Source organism: Musca domestica, unplaced genomic scaffold (assembly GCF_030504385.1).
Source record: "Musca domestica strain aabys unplaced genomic scaffold, Musca_domestica.polishedcontigs.V.1.1 39, whole genome shotgun sequence".
NCBI classification, from domain to species: domain Eukaryota; kingdom Metazoa; phylum Arthropoda; class Insecta; order Diptera; family Muscidae; genus Musca; species Musca domestica.
The window spans coordinates 6,631,565-6,647,254 of record NW_026712326.1 but is presented as its reverse complement, the minus strand read 5'-3'; the positions used below and the strand labels follow the sequence as shown (position 1 = coordinate 6,647,254).

Here is a 15,690-nt window from a genome sequence, read left to right as displayed (position 1 = left end):
CTGTTGAATATGGGTTCACCATTGGCTCAACTATTGATTACGGCTTTACCACTAGCTCAAATTCAGCTATTGAAAATAGGTTCACCACTGGCTCACCTATTGAAAATAGGTTCACCACTGGCTCACATATTGAAAATAGGTTCACCACGGGCTCACCTATTGAAAATAGGTTCACCACTGGCTCACCTATTGAAAATAGGTTCACCACTGGCTCACCTATTGAAAATAGGTTCACCACTGGCTCACATATTGAAAATAGGTTCACCACGGGCTCACCCATTGATGATTGGTTCACCACTGGCTCACCTATTGCAGATAACTTAACCACTGGCTCACCTATTGAGGATAGGTTCACCACTAGCGCACCTATTGGAAAATAGGTTCACCACCTATTGAAAATAGGTTCACCACTGGTTCACCTATTGAAAAAGGTTCACCACTGGCTCTCCTATTGAAAATAGTTTAAACACTAGGCTCGCGTATTGAAAATAGGTTCACTACTGGCTTACCTATTGCAAATAGGTTCACCACTGACTCACCTATTGCAAATAGTTTCACCACTGGCTCACCTATTGAAAATATGATTACCACTGGCTCACCTATTGAAAATAGGTTCACCACTGGCTCATCTATTGAAAATAGGTTCACCACTGGCTCACCTATTGAAGATAGGTTCACCACTGGCTCACCTATTGAAGATAGGTTCACCACTGGCTCACCTATTGAAGATAGGTTCACCACTGGCTCACCTATTGAAGATAGGTTCACCACTGGCTCACCTATTGAAGATAGATTCACCACTGGCTCACCTATTGAAGATAGGTTCACCACTGGCTCACCTATTGAAGATAGGTTCACCACTGGCTCACCTATTGAAGATAGGTTCACCACTGGCTCACCTATTGAAGATAGGTTCACCACTGGCTCACCTATTGAAGATAGGTTCACCACTGGCTCACCTATTGAAGATAGGTTCACCACTGGCTCACCTATTGAAGATAGGTTTACCACTGGCTCACCTATTGAAGATAGGTTCACCACTGGCTCACCTATTGAAGATAGGTTCACCACTGGCTCACCTATTGAAATATAGGTTCACCACTGGCTCACCTATTGAAAATAGGTTCACAAGGCTCATCTATTGAAAATAGGTTCACCACTGGCTCATCCATTGCAAAATGGGTTCACCTCTGGCTCACTAATGGTCATATCATAGATGTCATTTGATATTTTCCGGTTCTCAGTGATTAGAAAGTTTCATTAAAATATTTTCCATAAATTTATTACATATCGTCTCGCAAATATTCTAATAAAAAATTACATATTTTAATAATAACCTATGTACTCGTTTCCTATTTCCATTTATGGGTTAGCAAACAATTTTACATGCTTGAATATGGTTGTGTAACAACAAATAATTAATTGTTTAATAAACAAAGAATTATCATTGATGAAGCTAAATGAATATGTTCGTCGTTAATTGGGATTGTACATGCATGCATGAGGGGCAAACCGATATCAAAGCTAAACGATTTCAATTGATGAATGACATTGAGTATTGTGAGATCAATGAGATGTGAAATAGTTTTTCCGTTATTAACAGAGATCGGCTTTACATATCGAGCGATTTCCGACTTCTGGGGCCAAAGTACATTCGAACAAATTTAGATGGAAAAAAATAATTTTTATACCCTCCACCTTGGAAAGGAGGGTATATTAACTTTGTCATTCCGTTTGTAACATCCCTAAATATTCGTTTTAGACCCCATAAAGTATATATATTCATAATCAGCATAAAATTCTAAGTCGATTTAACGATGTCCGTCTGTCTGTCTGTCCGTCTATCTGTCTGTCTGTCCGTCTGTCTGTTGAAATCACGATACAGCCCACATTATTTGACGTAGAGCTCCAAAATTTAGCAGAGCTATTTGCATTGTGTCTAGGATGGTTGGTATTGAAAATGAGATATATCGGTCCACGTTCTGGTATAGTCCCCATATAACGGTACCTCCCGATATTCGGTATTTTGATGATTTATGCCACATTTTTTCACGGATTTGTCTTAAAATTGGTATTTGTAGGTCATAGCGGGTCCCTGAGCGTGTGTCAAAACATTGCATGTATAAGTCCACGTTGTGGTATAGCCCCCATATAAAGGTACCTCCCGATATTTAGTATTTTAGTTTTTTTTTACCACATTTTTCACCGATTTGTCTAAAAATTGGTATTTGTGGGTCATAATGGTTTCCAGCTTCGGTGGCGGAACATTGCATGTATGGGTCCATAATTTGGTATAGTCCCCATATAACGGTACCTCCCGATATTCGGTATTTTGATGATTTATGCCACATTTTTTCACGGATTTGTCTTAAAATTGGTATTTGTAGGTCATAGCGGGTCCCTGAGCGTGTGGCAAAACATTGCATGTATAGGTCCACGTTGTGGTATAGCCCCCATATAAAAGTACCTCCCGATATTTAGTATTTTAGTTTTTTTTACCACATTTTTTCACGGATTTGTCTGAAAATCGGTATTTGTTGGTCATAATGGGTTCCAGCTCCGGTGGCGAAACATTGTAATTATAGGTCCACGTTTTGGTATAGCCCCCATATAACGGTACCTCCCCATAATCGGCATTTTAATGGTTTTTGCCACATTTCTTCTAATGTTTCTTTTACCCTAAGGTGGAGGGTATTAAAAGTTTGGCCCGGCCGAACTTAATGTTTTTTTACTTGTTTATAGAAAAAACTGAAGTCTAAGTCTAACAATTGGTTGTTTCTAAAGACCACAAATTGGTCTCTTGGTCTGTTAAACCTTTCTTGAATTCTCACCTATAGAAAATATTCGCCCACTGTCCTTAAGATATTAAAATTCAAGATAATAATACTATAAATTATTTGTTTATCATGGCACATTTGTTGTTGTTGGTGTTTTTAAAATAATAATGATGTATTTGTGGTTCGTATTATGCGACCGATTGCGTCAAGTGTTGTTAACCCTATTTTACTACCATTTTTTTAATGTGAACCTCAACCGGTTTTTTGTAAATTACTAACAATAAAGTTGTTGCTATTGTTGTTCGTTTTATTTGAAATGTTTCCGTTGATAAATTCTCTCTGTCGTGATGATGGACTTTGACATTGATTGGTACGAGTAGTGTAAACATGGCCGCACATTTTTCTGCTTAATTTATATTTAATAATACAAATTTACTTTCGTCGTGTATCAGGGTGGAACGAATATCTGTGAGAAATTACGTATCGATTATCATTGATAATGGACAGGTTTTTATTAAAAAAAATATATTGTCAAAAGATTTTGGGGTCTTGACATATAGACATAGGCCAATGAACCACACTGGATTTGAGAGTCCATTTCATTTGATAGAATTGACAATTTAAATCCACTCCATTTAGTGAGTGTAAACGTACTTTTATTCTTTTGAATTAATATGTTGTTTAGAATGATAAATTCGTTTAAAAGTTGTTATAATGCCATAGAGCCCTGCCCTTAGGTTTTTGAACGGGGGCATTTGTCCAATATTTACGCACTTCAAAACAATTTCACACGAAAATTGTTGTCATTTTACAGCCATATTAAATCCAGTGGTCATCCAAAATGCAATACTTCTTTCCTGTCCTTAACTCTCTTCTTTTGCTAAATTTCGTGTCGATTGGTTTTCAATTGTGACCTGCTTTTTTGCATCATTTTACTACACCGATTTTTCTTTATTCGTACAACTTATATTGAAATACAATGGATCTTTGTTTAAAATATCATAATTTGGAATACCAACACTTTAATCGTCTGTGTCAAATCCGTTTCATTTGTATTCCCTCTAAAAGCCATTGTTTAAAATACCAATCACTATAGTAACAATAACCTGTTCTATACAATTTTTTAAAGCAAAAGTTTGCAGAAATGTCGCTTCAATCAATAAAGAAAAATAAATTTATTTTTTAATGGCTTTTGTGTTCACTTAAGTACAAAAGTACGTACATTACATTTTTAAGATCAAGAAATAATAAAATATTAAATTAATAATATTGTACACTTTTTGTAAGAAGATAAACAAATAGTTAATATGACGATGTCCCTAGAATAATTATCTGAGTCGATTTTTATACCCTACACCACATAGTGGTAAAGGTATTATGTCTTTGTGCATTTGTTTGTAACATGGAGATTGAGATGAAAATTTCCAAACAATATTTCTTTGGTCCAAGTTGGTGAGAATCGGTTCAAATATAGATATAGCTCCATATTCATCATCCACCGATTTCGGGTTAGTTCTCCATTATGACCTGAATTTTGGTACATCCGACCGAATTCAGTCTAGAAGCAAGTACATAAAATTTGGAGAAAATCGGTTTAGATACAGTTATAGCTCCCATATATATGTTTCATCCAATATGGTGTTTAAATCCCTTAAATTCGTTACATGTACTTCACAGGAATGATATTTGGTACCAGATATCGGATACAGCACAAAAATAGTTGTTTTTAATTTGATCAAAATCGGTTCATATTTGGATATATCTCCCATATATATATCTTCATTCGATTTCGGATTAATTATGCACCAAATGTCCAATATCAGCCAAAATGGCCTGAATTTTGGCCCATCCGACCATATTTGGCCTAGAAGAAAGTACATAATATTTAGTGAAAATCGGTCCAGATATAGCTAAAGCTCCCATATATATGCTTCATCCGATTTGGTCTTTAAGTCCCTCACATTCCCAATATGCACTCCACAGCCGTGATATTTGGCAACAGATATCAGATACAGCCCAGAAATAGCTGCTTTAAATTTTACCAACATCTCTTCTCTATTGATATAGCTCCTATATATTGAGCACCAAATGCCCAATTTCAGCTCAAACGACCTGAATGATACATTCGACTAGGCTAGAAGCAAATGCATCAAATTTGGTAAAAAACGGTTCAGATATAGCTTTAGCTTCCATACATATGTTTCATCCGATTTGGTGTTTAAATCTCCCACTTTCGGAATGTGCACCTGCAATAATGATATTTTGTACCAAATATCTCATAGAGCCCAGAATTGCCCAATATAAACCTTTTTTTACGAGAGCTCTACTAAATATGCATAGTAGTGTAGGGTATCATATAGTCGGCCCCGCCCGACTTTTGACCTTCCCTTACTGGTTCATTGTCATATTTTTAGGCGATTTTCCTAGATTTTATCCCTTTCTGACAAGAGACCATTCCGAATTAATGAGAATTGTGAAGGTCAGTTCAGTGATTCTTGACTTATAAACAGAATAACTAAGATCTATTTATTTTACATATATATATATTGTACCTATTTTGCTATATATCCGATGTCTTGGCTATCAGCATCACTGTAATGGTCCGAAATGTCCTTTTAATGCTTTTGTGATTTGGCCGGGACTAAAAATATACGCGGTTTAGTGGAAATTTTCGTATTTTTATACCCTCCACCTTGGAAAGGAGGGTATATTAACTTTGTCATTCCGTTTGTAACATCTTTAAATATTCGTCGTAGACCCCATAAAGTATATATATTCATAATCAGCATAAAATTCTAAGTCGATTTAACGATGTCCGTCTGTCTGTCTGTCTGTTGAAATCACGATACAGCCCACATTATTTGACGTAGAGCGCCAAAATTTAGCAGAGCAATTGGTATTGTGTCTAGGATGGTTGGTATTGAAAATGAGATATATCGGTCCACGTTCTGGTATAGTCCCCATATAACGGTACCTCCCGATATTCGGTATTTTGATGATTTATGCCACATTTTTTCACGGATTTGTCTGAAAATTGGTATTTGTGGGTCATAACGGGTCCATGTATGTGTGGCAAAACATAGCATGTATAGGTCCACGTTTTGGTATAGCCTTCATATAATGGTACCTTCGATATTTTGATTATTTTTGCCACAGTTTTTAACGGATTTGTCTAAAAATTGGTATTTGTTGGTCATAATGAGTTCCAGCTCCGGTGGCGAAACATTGCATGTATGGGTCCATGATTTGGTATAACGGTACCTCCCGATATTCGGTATTTTGATGGTTTTTGCAACATTTTTTCACTGATTTGTTTTTTGGTTTTTGCAACATTTTTTCACTGATTTGTGTAAAAATTAGTATTTATGAGTCATAATGGGTCCTAGTTCGTGTGGCGAAACATTGTATGTATAGGTCCACGTTTTGGTATAGTCCCCATATAACGGTAGCTCCCAATATTCGGTATTTTGATGATTTTTGACTGATTTTTTCACGAATTTCACTGAAAATTTGGTAGTTGTCGATCATAATAGGTCCCAGTTCGAGTGGCGAGTCATTGTAATTATAGGTCCACGTTTTGGTATAGCCCCCATATAACGGTACCTCCCGATATTCGGTAATTTGATGATTTTTGCCCCTTTTTTCACGTATTTGTCTGAAAATTGGTATTTGTAGGTCATAATGGGTTCTAGCTCCGTTGGCGGAACCTTCCATGTGTAGGTCCACGATTTGGTAGAGCCCCCATATAACGGTACCTCCCGATATTCGGCATTTTAATGGTTTTTGCCACATTTCTTCTAATGTTTCCTTTACCCTAAGGTGGAGGGTATTAAAAGTTTGGCCCGGCCGAACTTAATGTTTTTTTACTTGTTTTATATAAAAGTTGAAGTTCATTTTACCCGCTAAATATTGTTCGATTACCTTCCAATTTGGGAGGTTTTTGGTTTATAATTGTGGCCAGTAGAGCAACAGCAAAATCAGGCATTTTTCCTTTTTTGGTCCATTTCAATCCATAAACATTTTTCGATCATCATCAAAAATAATAGGCTTCTATTTTGACCCTAACCCCACATCCATTTTCAATTTTGGAAGTTTCGGGATTTAATTGCGACCTCTAGAGTGATTTCAAAGAATCATGGACAGATGAACGGACATACATAGCTAGATCGACTCAACTCGGCGAGATAGGAAGATCCATATATAGTTTCCTATGTCGGTGACCAATATTTCGAGGTGTTACGTAATGTTTGGCCCAATCTAACTTATAATACCCCCAATATATAGTGTGGTAGGGTGTAAATATTCATATACTGTTCGCATTTTTTGATATCTTTCTAAATAATCAAACAAACTAAACATTTCATTACATTTGTATTGACAGTAATTCTGACAGCACTATCCATACTGTTTGCCATAATTTTTCACTTTACCTTATATTCATTGTACCATGATGGCGGCCCTGTTAACAAATTCTTCTCCATATATGCCTTTCCTTTTACCTTCGAATGAATGCCCGTTTTAACTTATTTTTAAGCCTAGGAGTTTCTTGTTGTAGTTTGGCCCCACCGAGTTTTCAACATATTTATTCGTTTAAGGTATTTGTAAAATACATACAAAGTTTATAATAAACACAAACAACAATAACAAATAGCGAATCTCTTTGAAAAAAATCATCGCAATTTTCACTTCCAGTCCAGCAAACCGCGATTATCTAGCCACGGCAAAAGTTCCATCATTGCCTGGCAGTATTTATGATTTCCGTACATATCAGCCTTCAATTTCGATTCATCAATTAGATAATTTTCCAATTTGGCATCACTGGTTTTCTCCAACATGACAATGGGCAACACTTTTGAAGCGACCATATAAGCTGGAAAGTTAGAGAACAGAAAAATGGTTTAAAATAATGATTCAAATTTAGTTTCAATAAAATTCAAGGGTTAGAATGTTGTTATTTTTGAATATTTGCAGTTAAATGAAATGTGCATTTTATTTTATTGTCACCGAGGTGGCGGTTATCTGCTACAACACTGGATAGCTATCGGGATAATCGTCTCACTGACGTTTAAACAATCACAATGGCCGTGGTCTCTAGTATAAAGGTACACTTTTAAGAGCTTTAATATTATCAATATAACAATAACCAAACCGACGTATTAGGGCGTTCTCACTTTAAATCATTAGTCTCCTCATACCTCACTCTGTTGCTATTACCTGGAATACAACAAAGCTTAATGCAATCACGCATTTAAATGAGGGCTTTCTTGGAGTCAAGAGTGTCTCTTCATTTAATAGCACTGGACTTGATAGGGCCGCCTGACTATCGACATATATAGTCGCTGGTCCTTTTATGCTATTGCGGAGTTCTTTTTCGGCTACTTTTTTGATTGTAAAAATTTCCGCCTGAAACACGCTGCCATCGTTTCTAAATAACAGAATACGCCAGCACTGGTCAATTTCTCCCCCGTCTGTGTACATGGCCACACCGTCCTAGGGAGGTTCGCCACCAGTCCAGACGTTCCTATTAGTTATTGTAACGTCAGTTGAAGTTGAAAAAGGTTGATATGTAATTACTTATTGTATTTACTTCACCTAGGATATTCCGACATATTGGTATGGATTCGTACATGATCAATGCGTGAACGGTGAAATTCTTCACCTTCCCATAGTCTGTAAATTGAGCTAAAATATCCACCTTAGCAACACATTCAATGCAAATTGGGAAGTACTGTAGAGAACTCCTATTGTCAGTAAGGAACCTGCATGGTGGTTAATTTTGATCCTGGATCAATCGCATGCCAACCCACGAGAACACCAAGCCCAAAGTCTTCTCTAGGAATACAACACGGTGACGCTCTTTACACGAGAAATGATTCAGCGCAACTCCATCCGGTACTGGCAGGGAAAATTGATTTATTTTGGGTTTTAATAGCACAAGTTCAGTCTATGCCGGGTCAAGGACCCAACCAGACAATTGTATTATTAGGTCGGAAATAGTTGCTAGAAATCTATCTCTAATCAGCACCACTATGTCATCGGCATATGCGACTTTCTTTATTCGAAATTGGTTGAAACTCGTAATTATTTGAAGTTCGTAATAAATACTACAGCCTAAGACAGAAAATTGTCTGTGCTTGTCCACGTCTTCGTATAGCCCCCATATAACGGAACCTCTCGATATTCGATACTTTGTTGATTTTAGCGGCATTATTCACCGGAATTCTTTCAAACTTGGTATTTGATGTTCGTAATAGCCTATAGCCTATGACAGAATATTGTCTGTGCAGGTCCACGTTTTGGTATAGTACCTCCCCATGTATAGACCCTAATATAACGGCTACATTCGGCATTTTTAAGGTTTTGACAGCATTTTTAAAGGATTTTATTTTTATGAAAATTACAAAAATCATTCCAAATGGTGGACGGTAGTCAAAGTTCGGCCCGGCCGAACGTTTTTACTTTTTTTCAATCAGAAGTACTCGTGAGCGTTGAGAGGTAACTTCTTGTATAACTTGTACTCTTCGAGCGTCCAATCTCATCAGTAAAAAGCCCAACATTATCTCCGCCCGTTCGAATTACATTTAAAATGTTTCAAATTAAAAACAGAATACTCTAATTGCAATTCAAAATCTAAGATTTTAAACAAATTACATCTAAAAAGCGTAGAGTTCAATGCGACAAAAATAAAACATACCCGCCAGACCATTCCTTAGCAGAGCTGCATGAATTGCTGTCAGTTTGGGCAGGGGACGATGATATTGCAGCAATTTCAAATTCTCCACTAAATTATCATAATAGAATCGAACCATATAATCGAATTGAGCGGTTTTAATGTCTTTCTTGGCCGAAGAGAGGATAACATAGAACAGATCATTGGCGGGTGAACCATATTTGGCAACTTGGAAATCCACGAAGAGAGTTTGTTTGATTTTGCCAAAGGCATCGTATTGGAACATGATATTGTTGGTCCACAAATCGCCATGATTTAGGACATTAAATTGGCGATTGTCTACACGTTGATCTTCCAGCAGGCGATCAACCAGATATTCATCGGAGTTCATCTGTAAACGAGAGGAAGAGAGAGAGAGAGAGAAAGAGAGAAAGAGACTGAGTTCGGATTTTCTTTATAAATTTATTCCTCCTCTTACCAACTTCTCATAATATTGCTGGCAATTTTTCCATTTCTTCAATTGATTCAAAAATGCTCCCGAAGCATTGAACTCCTTTAACAAATCCTTATTTTTGGTATTGAAAATTCCCACAGTGAAATCTTCTCCAAACGTCCCATAATGTTCGACATAACATGCCGAGGCAGCATGGAATTCGGCAATTTTCTTGAGAACCTCTTTCATGTGATCCATATCGAGACCCTCTAGGCGATTGGCATTTTTAAATTGTTTCGCTTGCAAATCCTCCAACAGGACATATTCCATGCCATGATCACGATCAAAAGTGTAGGCTTTGGGAGCAAATTGCACCGTTTTACCAGCCTCGGCATATAACTTTTCAAATTTGGGTAGTATTTTGTGATACAACTCTTCTTCTTTGGGGAATAGGCGTAGTCTCTCCAAAATGCTGGACATCATTTCATTGACATGATGGGCTTTTAGGAAGAATGTTGCGGATTTTGTGGTGCCATCTGTAGAGAAAACATAGTTCATTAAATGAAACCCAAAAATGGGAGAGATATAACCGAAATGTAGGTTTTTGGGGCCGTAGAAGAATCGCTGCATTTACAATGTGTTAAATATTAGAATTTCGGGGGTCAAAGGTCGACATCCTGCTTTAACACCTTTTTATCCTCGTCTATGTACAAACATTTTATTTATCCTTCGTATTTTTTTCCAAATGCCAAAGTAAGTGACAGTTTGTATCAATTTTTTTTAATTTCTTGAACTCACCTTCCATTTCCGCATCGGCCTTAATGCGAATAATGAGCGAGGAGTAATTTTCACCCTGTTTTGTGTCATTTTCTATGGTGAATTTTGTAAGTTTTTTGAACTCTCCAATTTGCTGTTCAATCGCTTTGTTCAACGTTACCTTGTCCAGCCATGAGGGAAGATCGCTGTCGATCGTCTGACCATTCTCACTTGTTGCCATTCTGAATCTACAAAGTGAACCGTTATTTTTTTATTAAATTTCATTTGAAGTGCAGTTCAGGAGAATTGTTAACAAAACAAAATCGATAACAACAGAATGAATTTATTTGTTAAATAAATTTGATAATCGTAGGAGTGCATGATTGCAATTGGACGCAAACAGAAGTTAATGACTATATATAACAATATATAACAGATAAAAAATAATCCCAGCAAAGAGCTTGATGAAAAGTCCTAATTGCTGCCAATGGATATATTTCCAAGCCTATGGCTATTAAAATAGGAATCTTATGTTTAAAGTTTAGATCAATATCTAAGTTTTATAAACATAGTACGATAAGCAAAGTATGGACAAAGTCGCATTCCTACTTTTGAGAGTTTTCGAGTCCACAAACTGGTTAGACTGGAAATGTCTTGGGACGGATTTCGGACGAATTAGGACGAATTAGGATCGCTGTTCATGTGTAGTACAATTATCCAAAAAGTACTTAGAGGTACAGAAGTGGGTATTGGGTGAAGGGATAGAGGTGGAATCGCGAAATTTGATATTGAGATCTCTGTTGGTATATGGGATTGAGATATGGAGTTGATTTTGCAAATATGTGTACTATACTTGCGCGAAAAGTACTAAATAATACTAAATTTGGAATTGGGCGAAGAAATAAGCTGAAAACCTGAAATTTGATAAAGATGTCACTGTTGATGTCTGTGGTTAAAATATGGAGGTGATATTGGAAATGTGTACTATAATCGTTCGAAAAGTACTAAATGGTACTAAAGTGGGTATTGTGTGGCAAAAATCATCAATATATAGAATATCGGGAGGTACCGCTATATGGGGCTATACAAAAACGTGAACCTATACATACAATGTTTCGCCAACGGAGCTAGAACACATAAGGACACACAAATACCAATTTTTAGACAAATTCGTGAAGAAATGTACCATAACGTGGACCTATACATACAATGTTTCGCCACCGCTGCCAGAACCCATTATGACCAACAAATACCAGTTTTTAGACAAATCTTTGAAAAAATGTGGCGAAAATCATCAAATGAGGACTATATCAAAACGTGGACTGATATATCTCATTTTCAATACCAACCATCCTAGACACAATACAAATTGTTCTGCTAAATTTTGACGCTCTACGTCAAATAATGTGGGCTGTATCGTGATTTCAACAGACAGACGGACATCGTTAAATCGAATTTAGAATTTTATGCTCATTATGAATTAATGTACTTTACAGGGTCTACGGCGAATATTTAGGGATGTTACAAACGGAATGACAAACTTAATATATCCTCCTTTCCAAGGTAGACGGTAAAAAAAAACAAGTAAAAGTGTATCAGTAAGTTTTGCCGATTTTCCATATTCATCACAGGTTCTTGGTTGAGAGAAATCTTTAGATATAGAAAGTTGTAAGGAACCGCTGATTGTTTCACAAGTTATGGCATATAAATTTATTGAAAATTGTCACCCTTTGTGGGTGAGGAACCAGAAGACGGGTTTGCAGATAAATATCATCTTCACAAAATATCTTGATATCTTCACAAAAAATGTTTGTGTGTGTGAAATTTGAAGAGAGTTGGATGCTTATTTCGCTTTCTGTGAGCGTTTTGTTTTTTAAAATCTTGAACCCTTTGTGGGGGAGGTACATATGTGAGATGTACCAAGTCTGAATGGATTTGAAAAATTTTGACACTTTGTGGGGGAAGTACTTGATAGAGTGCCTCGATATTTTCCATCTTCGACTCTGACATAGCACTGATATAAATATTAGGATTTGCAAAATTGGAGCAAAATCGGATTACCTTTTCTCTTTCTGTACCGAAAAATATTTTTTTGGAAAATGTTGACCTTTTGTCATTTGGCATCTCCGAACTTGATCTAAGTTTGATAATAATATTACGATGTTCCAAGTTTGAGCCAAATCGAATTGTGCGCACAGACAGACGAATGGACGGACATCGCAAGATCGACTCCAAATATCCTGAAACGTATTTGGTCCAAAGAGACCTAGCGTCTAAAACCGTTATTTTGATGAGGCACGTTTTGGCCGTATCAAATGATATATACCCTCTCTAGCCATATGACTGAGGGTATAACTAGAGCTTAAAAATTATTTTTTTATTCGGATATGTTTAATTTCAGATTTTTAAGTCTGATTGATAGAGCCATAGAAAATTGTATGTGAAATTGTCGAGCATTCCATAATCAATATTGTTCATTGGTGTAGGACATATTTTCGCAATCTATTTGTGTGAACATTCCATAACTTAGCGACATTGCGGTAAATAGAATCACGTGGGCGCTTGTAGTGAATATAGTTCTGCGTACAATTTTTGGAGTTGATGATGTTTTTAAGTAATTTTTGTGATTTTGATCAAAAATAAATTTGCGTTAAACAATTTTATTGTTTTAAGCTAATTTCACTTATTAGGAGTAATAAATGACAAAATTACTTGAAGTTAAATAAAAAACTTTATTAAATAATAAATATAAACAAAACACGTTCTAAACATTTATATCCCAGCTATTATTGGCTAATAACACTGTTGTATTCATTTTGACATTGAGTTTGCATTGTATCTTTTATACTTTTATTTTTGAAATTATTTATAGTCGCTGATGACCGGAATCATTAGATGCAATTATCTTTCTCAGCAACTGGTAATTAACAACAACAACGACCGCAATAGGGAAAATTACTTTTTTCTATTTTTAAAAAAATGATAATTATATAGTACTTGTAATTACTTTGTAACACCACTTCACAGATGAAAACACGTAACTGAACTTTTTTATCGATTTTGAACTTTCGCCCGATACGCCTATTCCACCAGTTCCTAGGTTCTTTACAAAAGAACTTACCAAATCAAACTGTGAGGGCCGTGGAGAAGACCAAAACATTTGCTAATTGCTGAAATGAAATCAAATCAAATGAAATGAGTAGAGAAGATTGATTGCATTTCTGTCACACCTTTGGATTTTACGTCAGTTGACGGAATTGGTGTGGACGGAGGTGAAAGAATTGTAACATAAAGTTCGCATAGCAGTCATGTTTAAACGATTAGCGATAATACTGGAACACACGGGGGAACACAGTGGTCTCGACAGGAAATAAAATATGTTGTAGTGAAACATACAAATGAATGAGAGAAAATTGAATGAAAATAACATAGTTGCTTGACGTTATTGAATAATGTTGAGTGCTTAATACCTAAACAATAATTAAAAACATAATTTATTGCCTGGAAATTGTTATCATTTTCGCATTATCCACAAACAGCTAATTTTCAATAAAGTCAGAAAATTCTATAGATTTTCGAATTTTAGTCGTCTAAGAAATGAACAAAATTCGTTTGGAGACATTTCACAAGCAAATCAACCGTGCGAGGACCTGACACACGCTATAGTACCCATTAAGACCTTTACGTACGAAATTTCAAACAATTCCTTTGTATAATGTCGCTAATATCATCAAAATAAAAAAAAAAAAAAAAAACCGTAAAGAAAGTCTTAAAGTCGGGCGGGGCCGACTTTATGATACCCTACACCACTTTGCTAATTTTGTAGAACTCCACATAAAAATTAAAAGATTTGATAGGAAAATTTAATCATACACGCTATGATTATAATTGTAATTTAAATTTCAAAGGACTAAATATGTCGAAGCATTTGTATCTTTTAAATTCGGACTTGTATTGCCCATTTGGTGCAAAATTAAATTGAACTCAGATAAAGATATATATGGGAGCTATATCCAAATCTGAACCGATCTCGATAAAATTTAGCAAAGGTATTTCTGAGCCGCATTTGATATATTTCCCTGAATATCGTTGTTACGGAGTGCATATTACGTCTGTGGGTAACAAATACAACAAATCGGATGACCAATATATATGGGAGCTATAACTATATCTGACCACTATGTGGTGTAGGGTATAAAAATAGGTACCGTTATATGGGGGCTATACGAAGGACTTAAACCTGCACAGACAATCTCCTGTCATAGGGTGCAGTTTCAACTAAGAATTTCAAATTTGAAACAATTCCGGTGAATAATGTAGTTATTCAAAGTACCGAATATCGGCAGGTACCGTTATATGGGCTATACGAAGACGTGGATCTGCACATGAATGAATGAAAAAATGTTGGAAATAGCATCAAATTTTAGAATAAGTTTAGATTTGTTCGAATTGGTCACCATTGGCACGAATTATGGCCTTCAAACGGCCAATGAAACGTTGCTTGAATGTAGCTCTGCGACACTTTGGTATTTGTAAGTGCCAAACTTGCTTTTCAAAATACTCCAGACACAATAGTCCAACGGATTGGTATCCGGAGGTTTTGGTGGCAATTGTGCGCTGGAAATTAAGCGTGGAATCTCATTAATACAACCTCCATTATTCTATTGAGAGAAATCTCTTTAATACAACCTCCATTATTCTATTGCCACAGTCGATTAATACGAGCGGAGAGCGACCAACTTAGTTTATAGTTTTCATTGTAGTGTCATTAATCGTTCTCTCACTCACTCGTATTTATAATTTCTGTGCTCTTTGTTGTTTATATGCTTTGGTTTGTTGTGAACGTTCATTGATGAACGAACGCGGTTGCCATTTCGTTAAAAGATGAGGACCTATAAATACGAGTGAGTAGGAGGATAATCAGTCAAGAATCGTAGAAGCGATAAGGATTTTACGGGAATGTCGGCTTGGCTTTAGGTCTGGTCTATCCACGACCCATGTCTTAACGGCTTTTAGTTGCTTTGTTGGCTAAGGCTTCTACAGGAAGTACGGAA

The 15,690-nt window shown here is 36.2% G+C and overlaps 1 protein-coding gene across 2 annotated transcripts; it reads right to left on the bottom strand.

Annotated features, from left to right (window-relative positions):
- Positions 1-7,321: 7,321 nt before the first annotated feature.
- Positions 7,322-13,993, bottom strand: LOC101891991 (uncharacterized). Of its 2 annotated transcripts, none has more exons than XM_059126532.1 (5): positions 13,758-13,993; positions 10,679-10,884; positions 9,926-10,416; positions 9,472-9,838; positions 7,322-7,647 (listed from the first exon to the last, which is right to left on the bottom strand). In XM_059126532.1, exons 2-5 carry the CDS (start codon positions 10,875-10,877, stop codon positions 7,460-7,462), a joined length of 1,245 nt encoding a protein of 414 aa, XP_058982515.1. In that variant the 5' UTR covers positions 10,878-10,884; positions 13,758-13,993; the 3' UTR covers positions 7,322-7,459. The 2 variants fall into 2 exon arrangements, with proteins under 2 accessions (XP_058982515.1, XP_005183709.3); XM_005183652.4 differs by having other exon boundaries at positions 13,644-13,767.
- Positions 13,994-15,690: the final 1,697 nt, after the last annotated feature.

Coding starts and splice junctions, on each gene's coding strand:
- LOC101891991 (XM_059126532.1), bottom strand. CDS start 10,877: ATGGCAACAAGTGAGAATGGTCAGACGATCGACAGCGATCTTCCCTCA. Junction 9,839..9,925: donor AGCAATATTATGAGAAGTTG/GTAAGAGGAGGA, acceptor TCTCGTTTACAG/ATGAACTCCGATGAATATCT. Junction 7,648..9,471: donor GCTAAGGAATGGTCTGGCGG/GTATGTTTTATT, acceptor CTAACTTTCCAG/CTTATATGGTCGCTTCAAAA.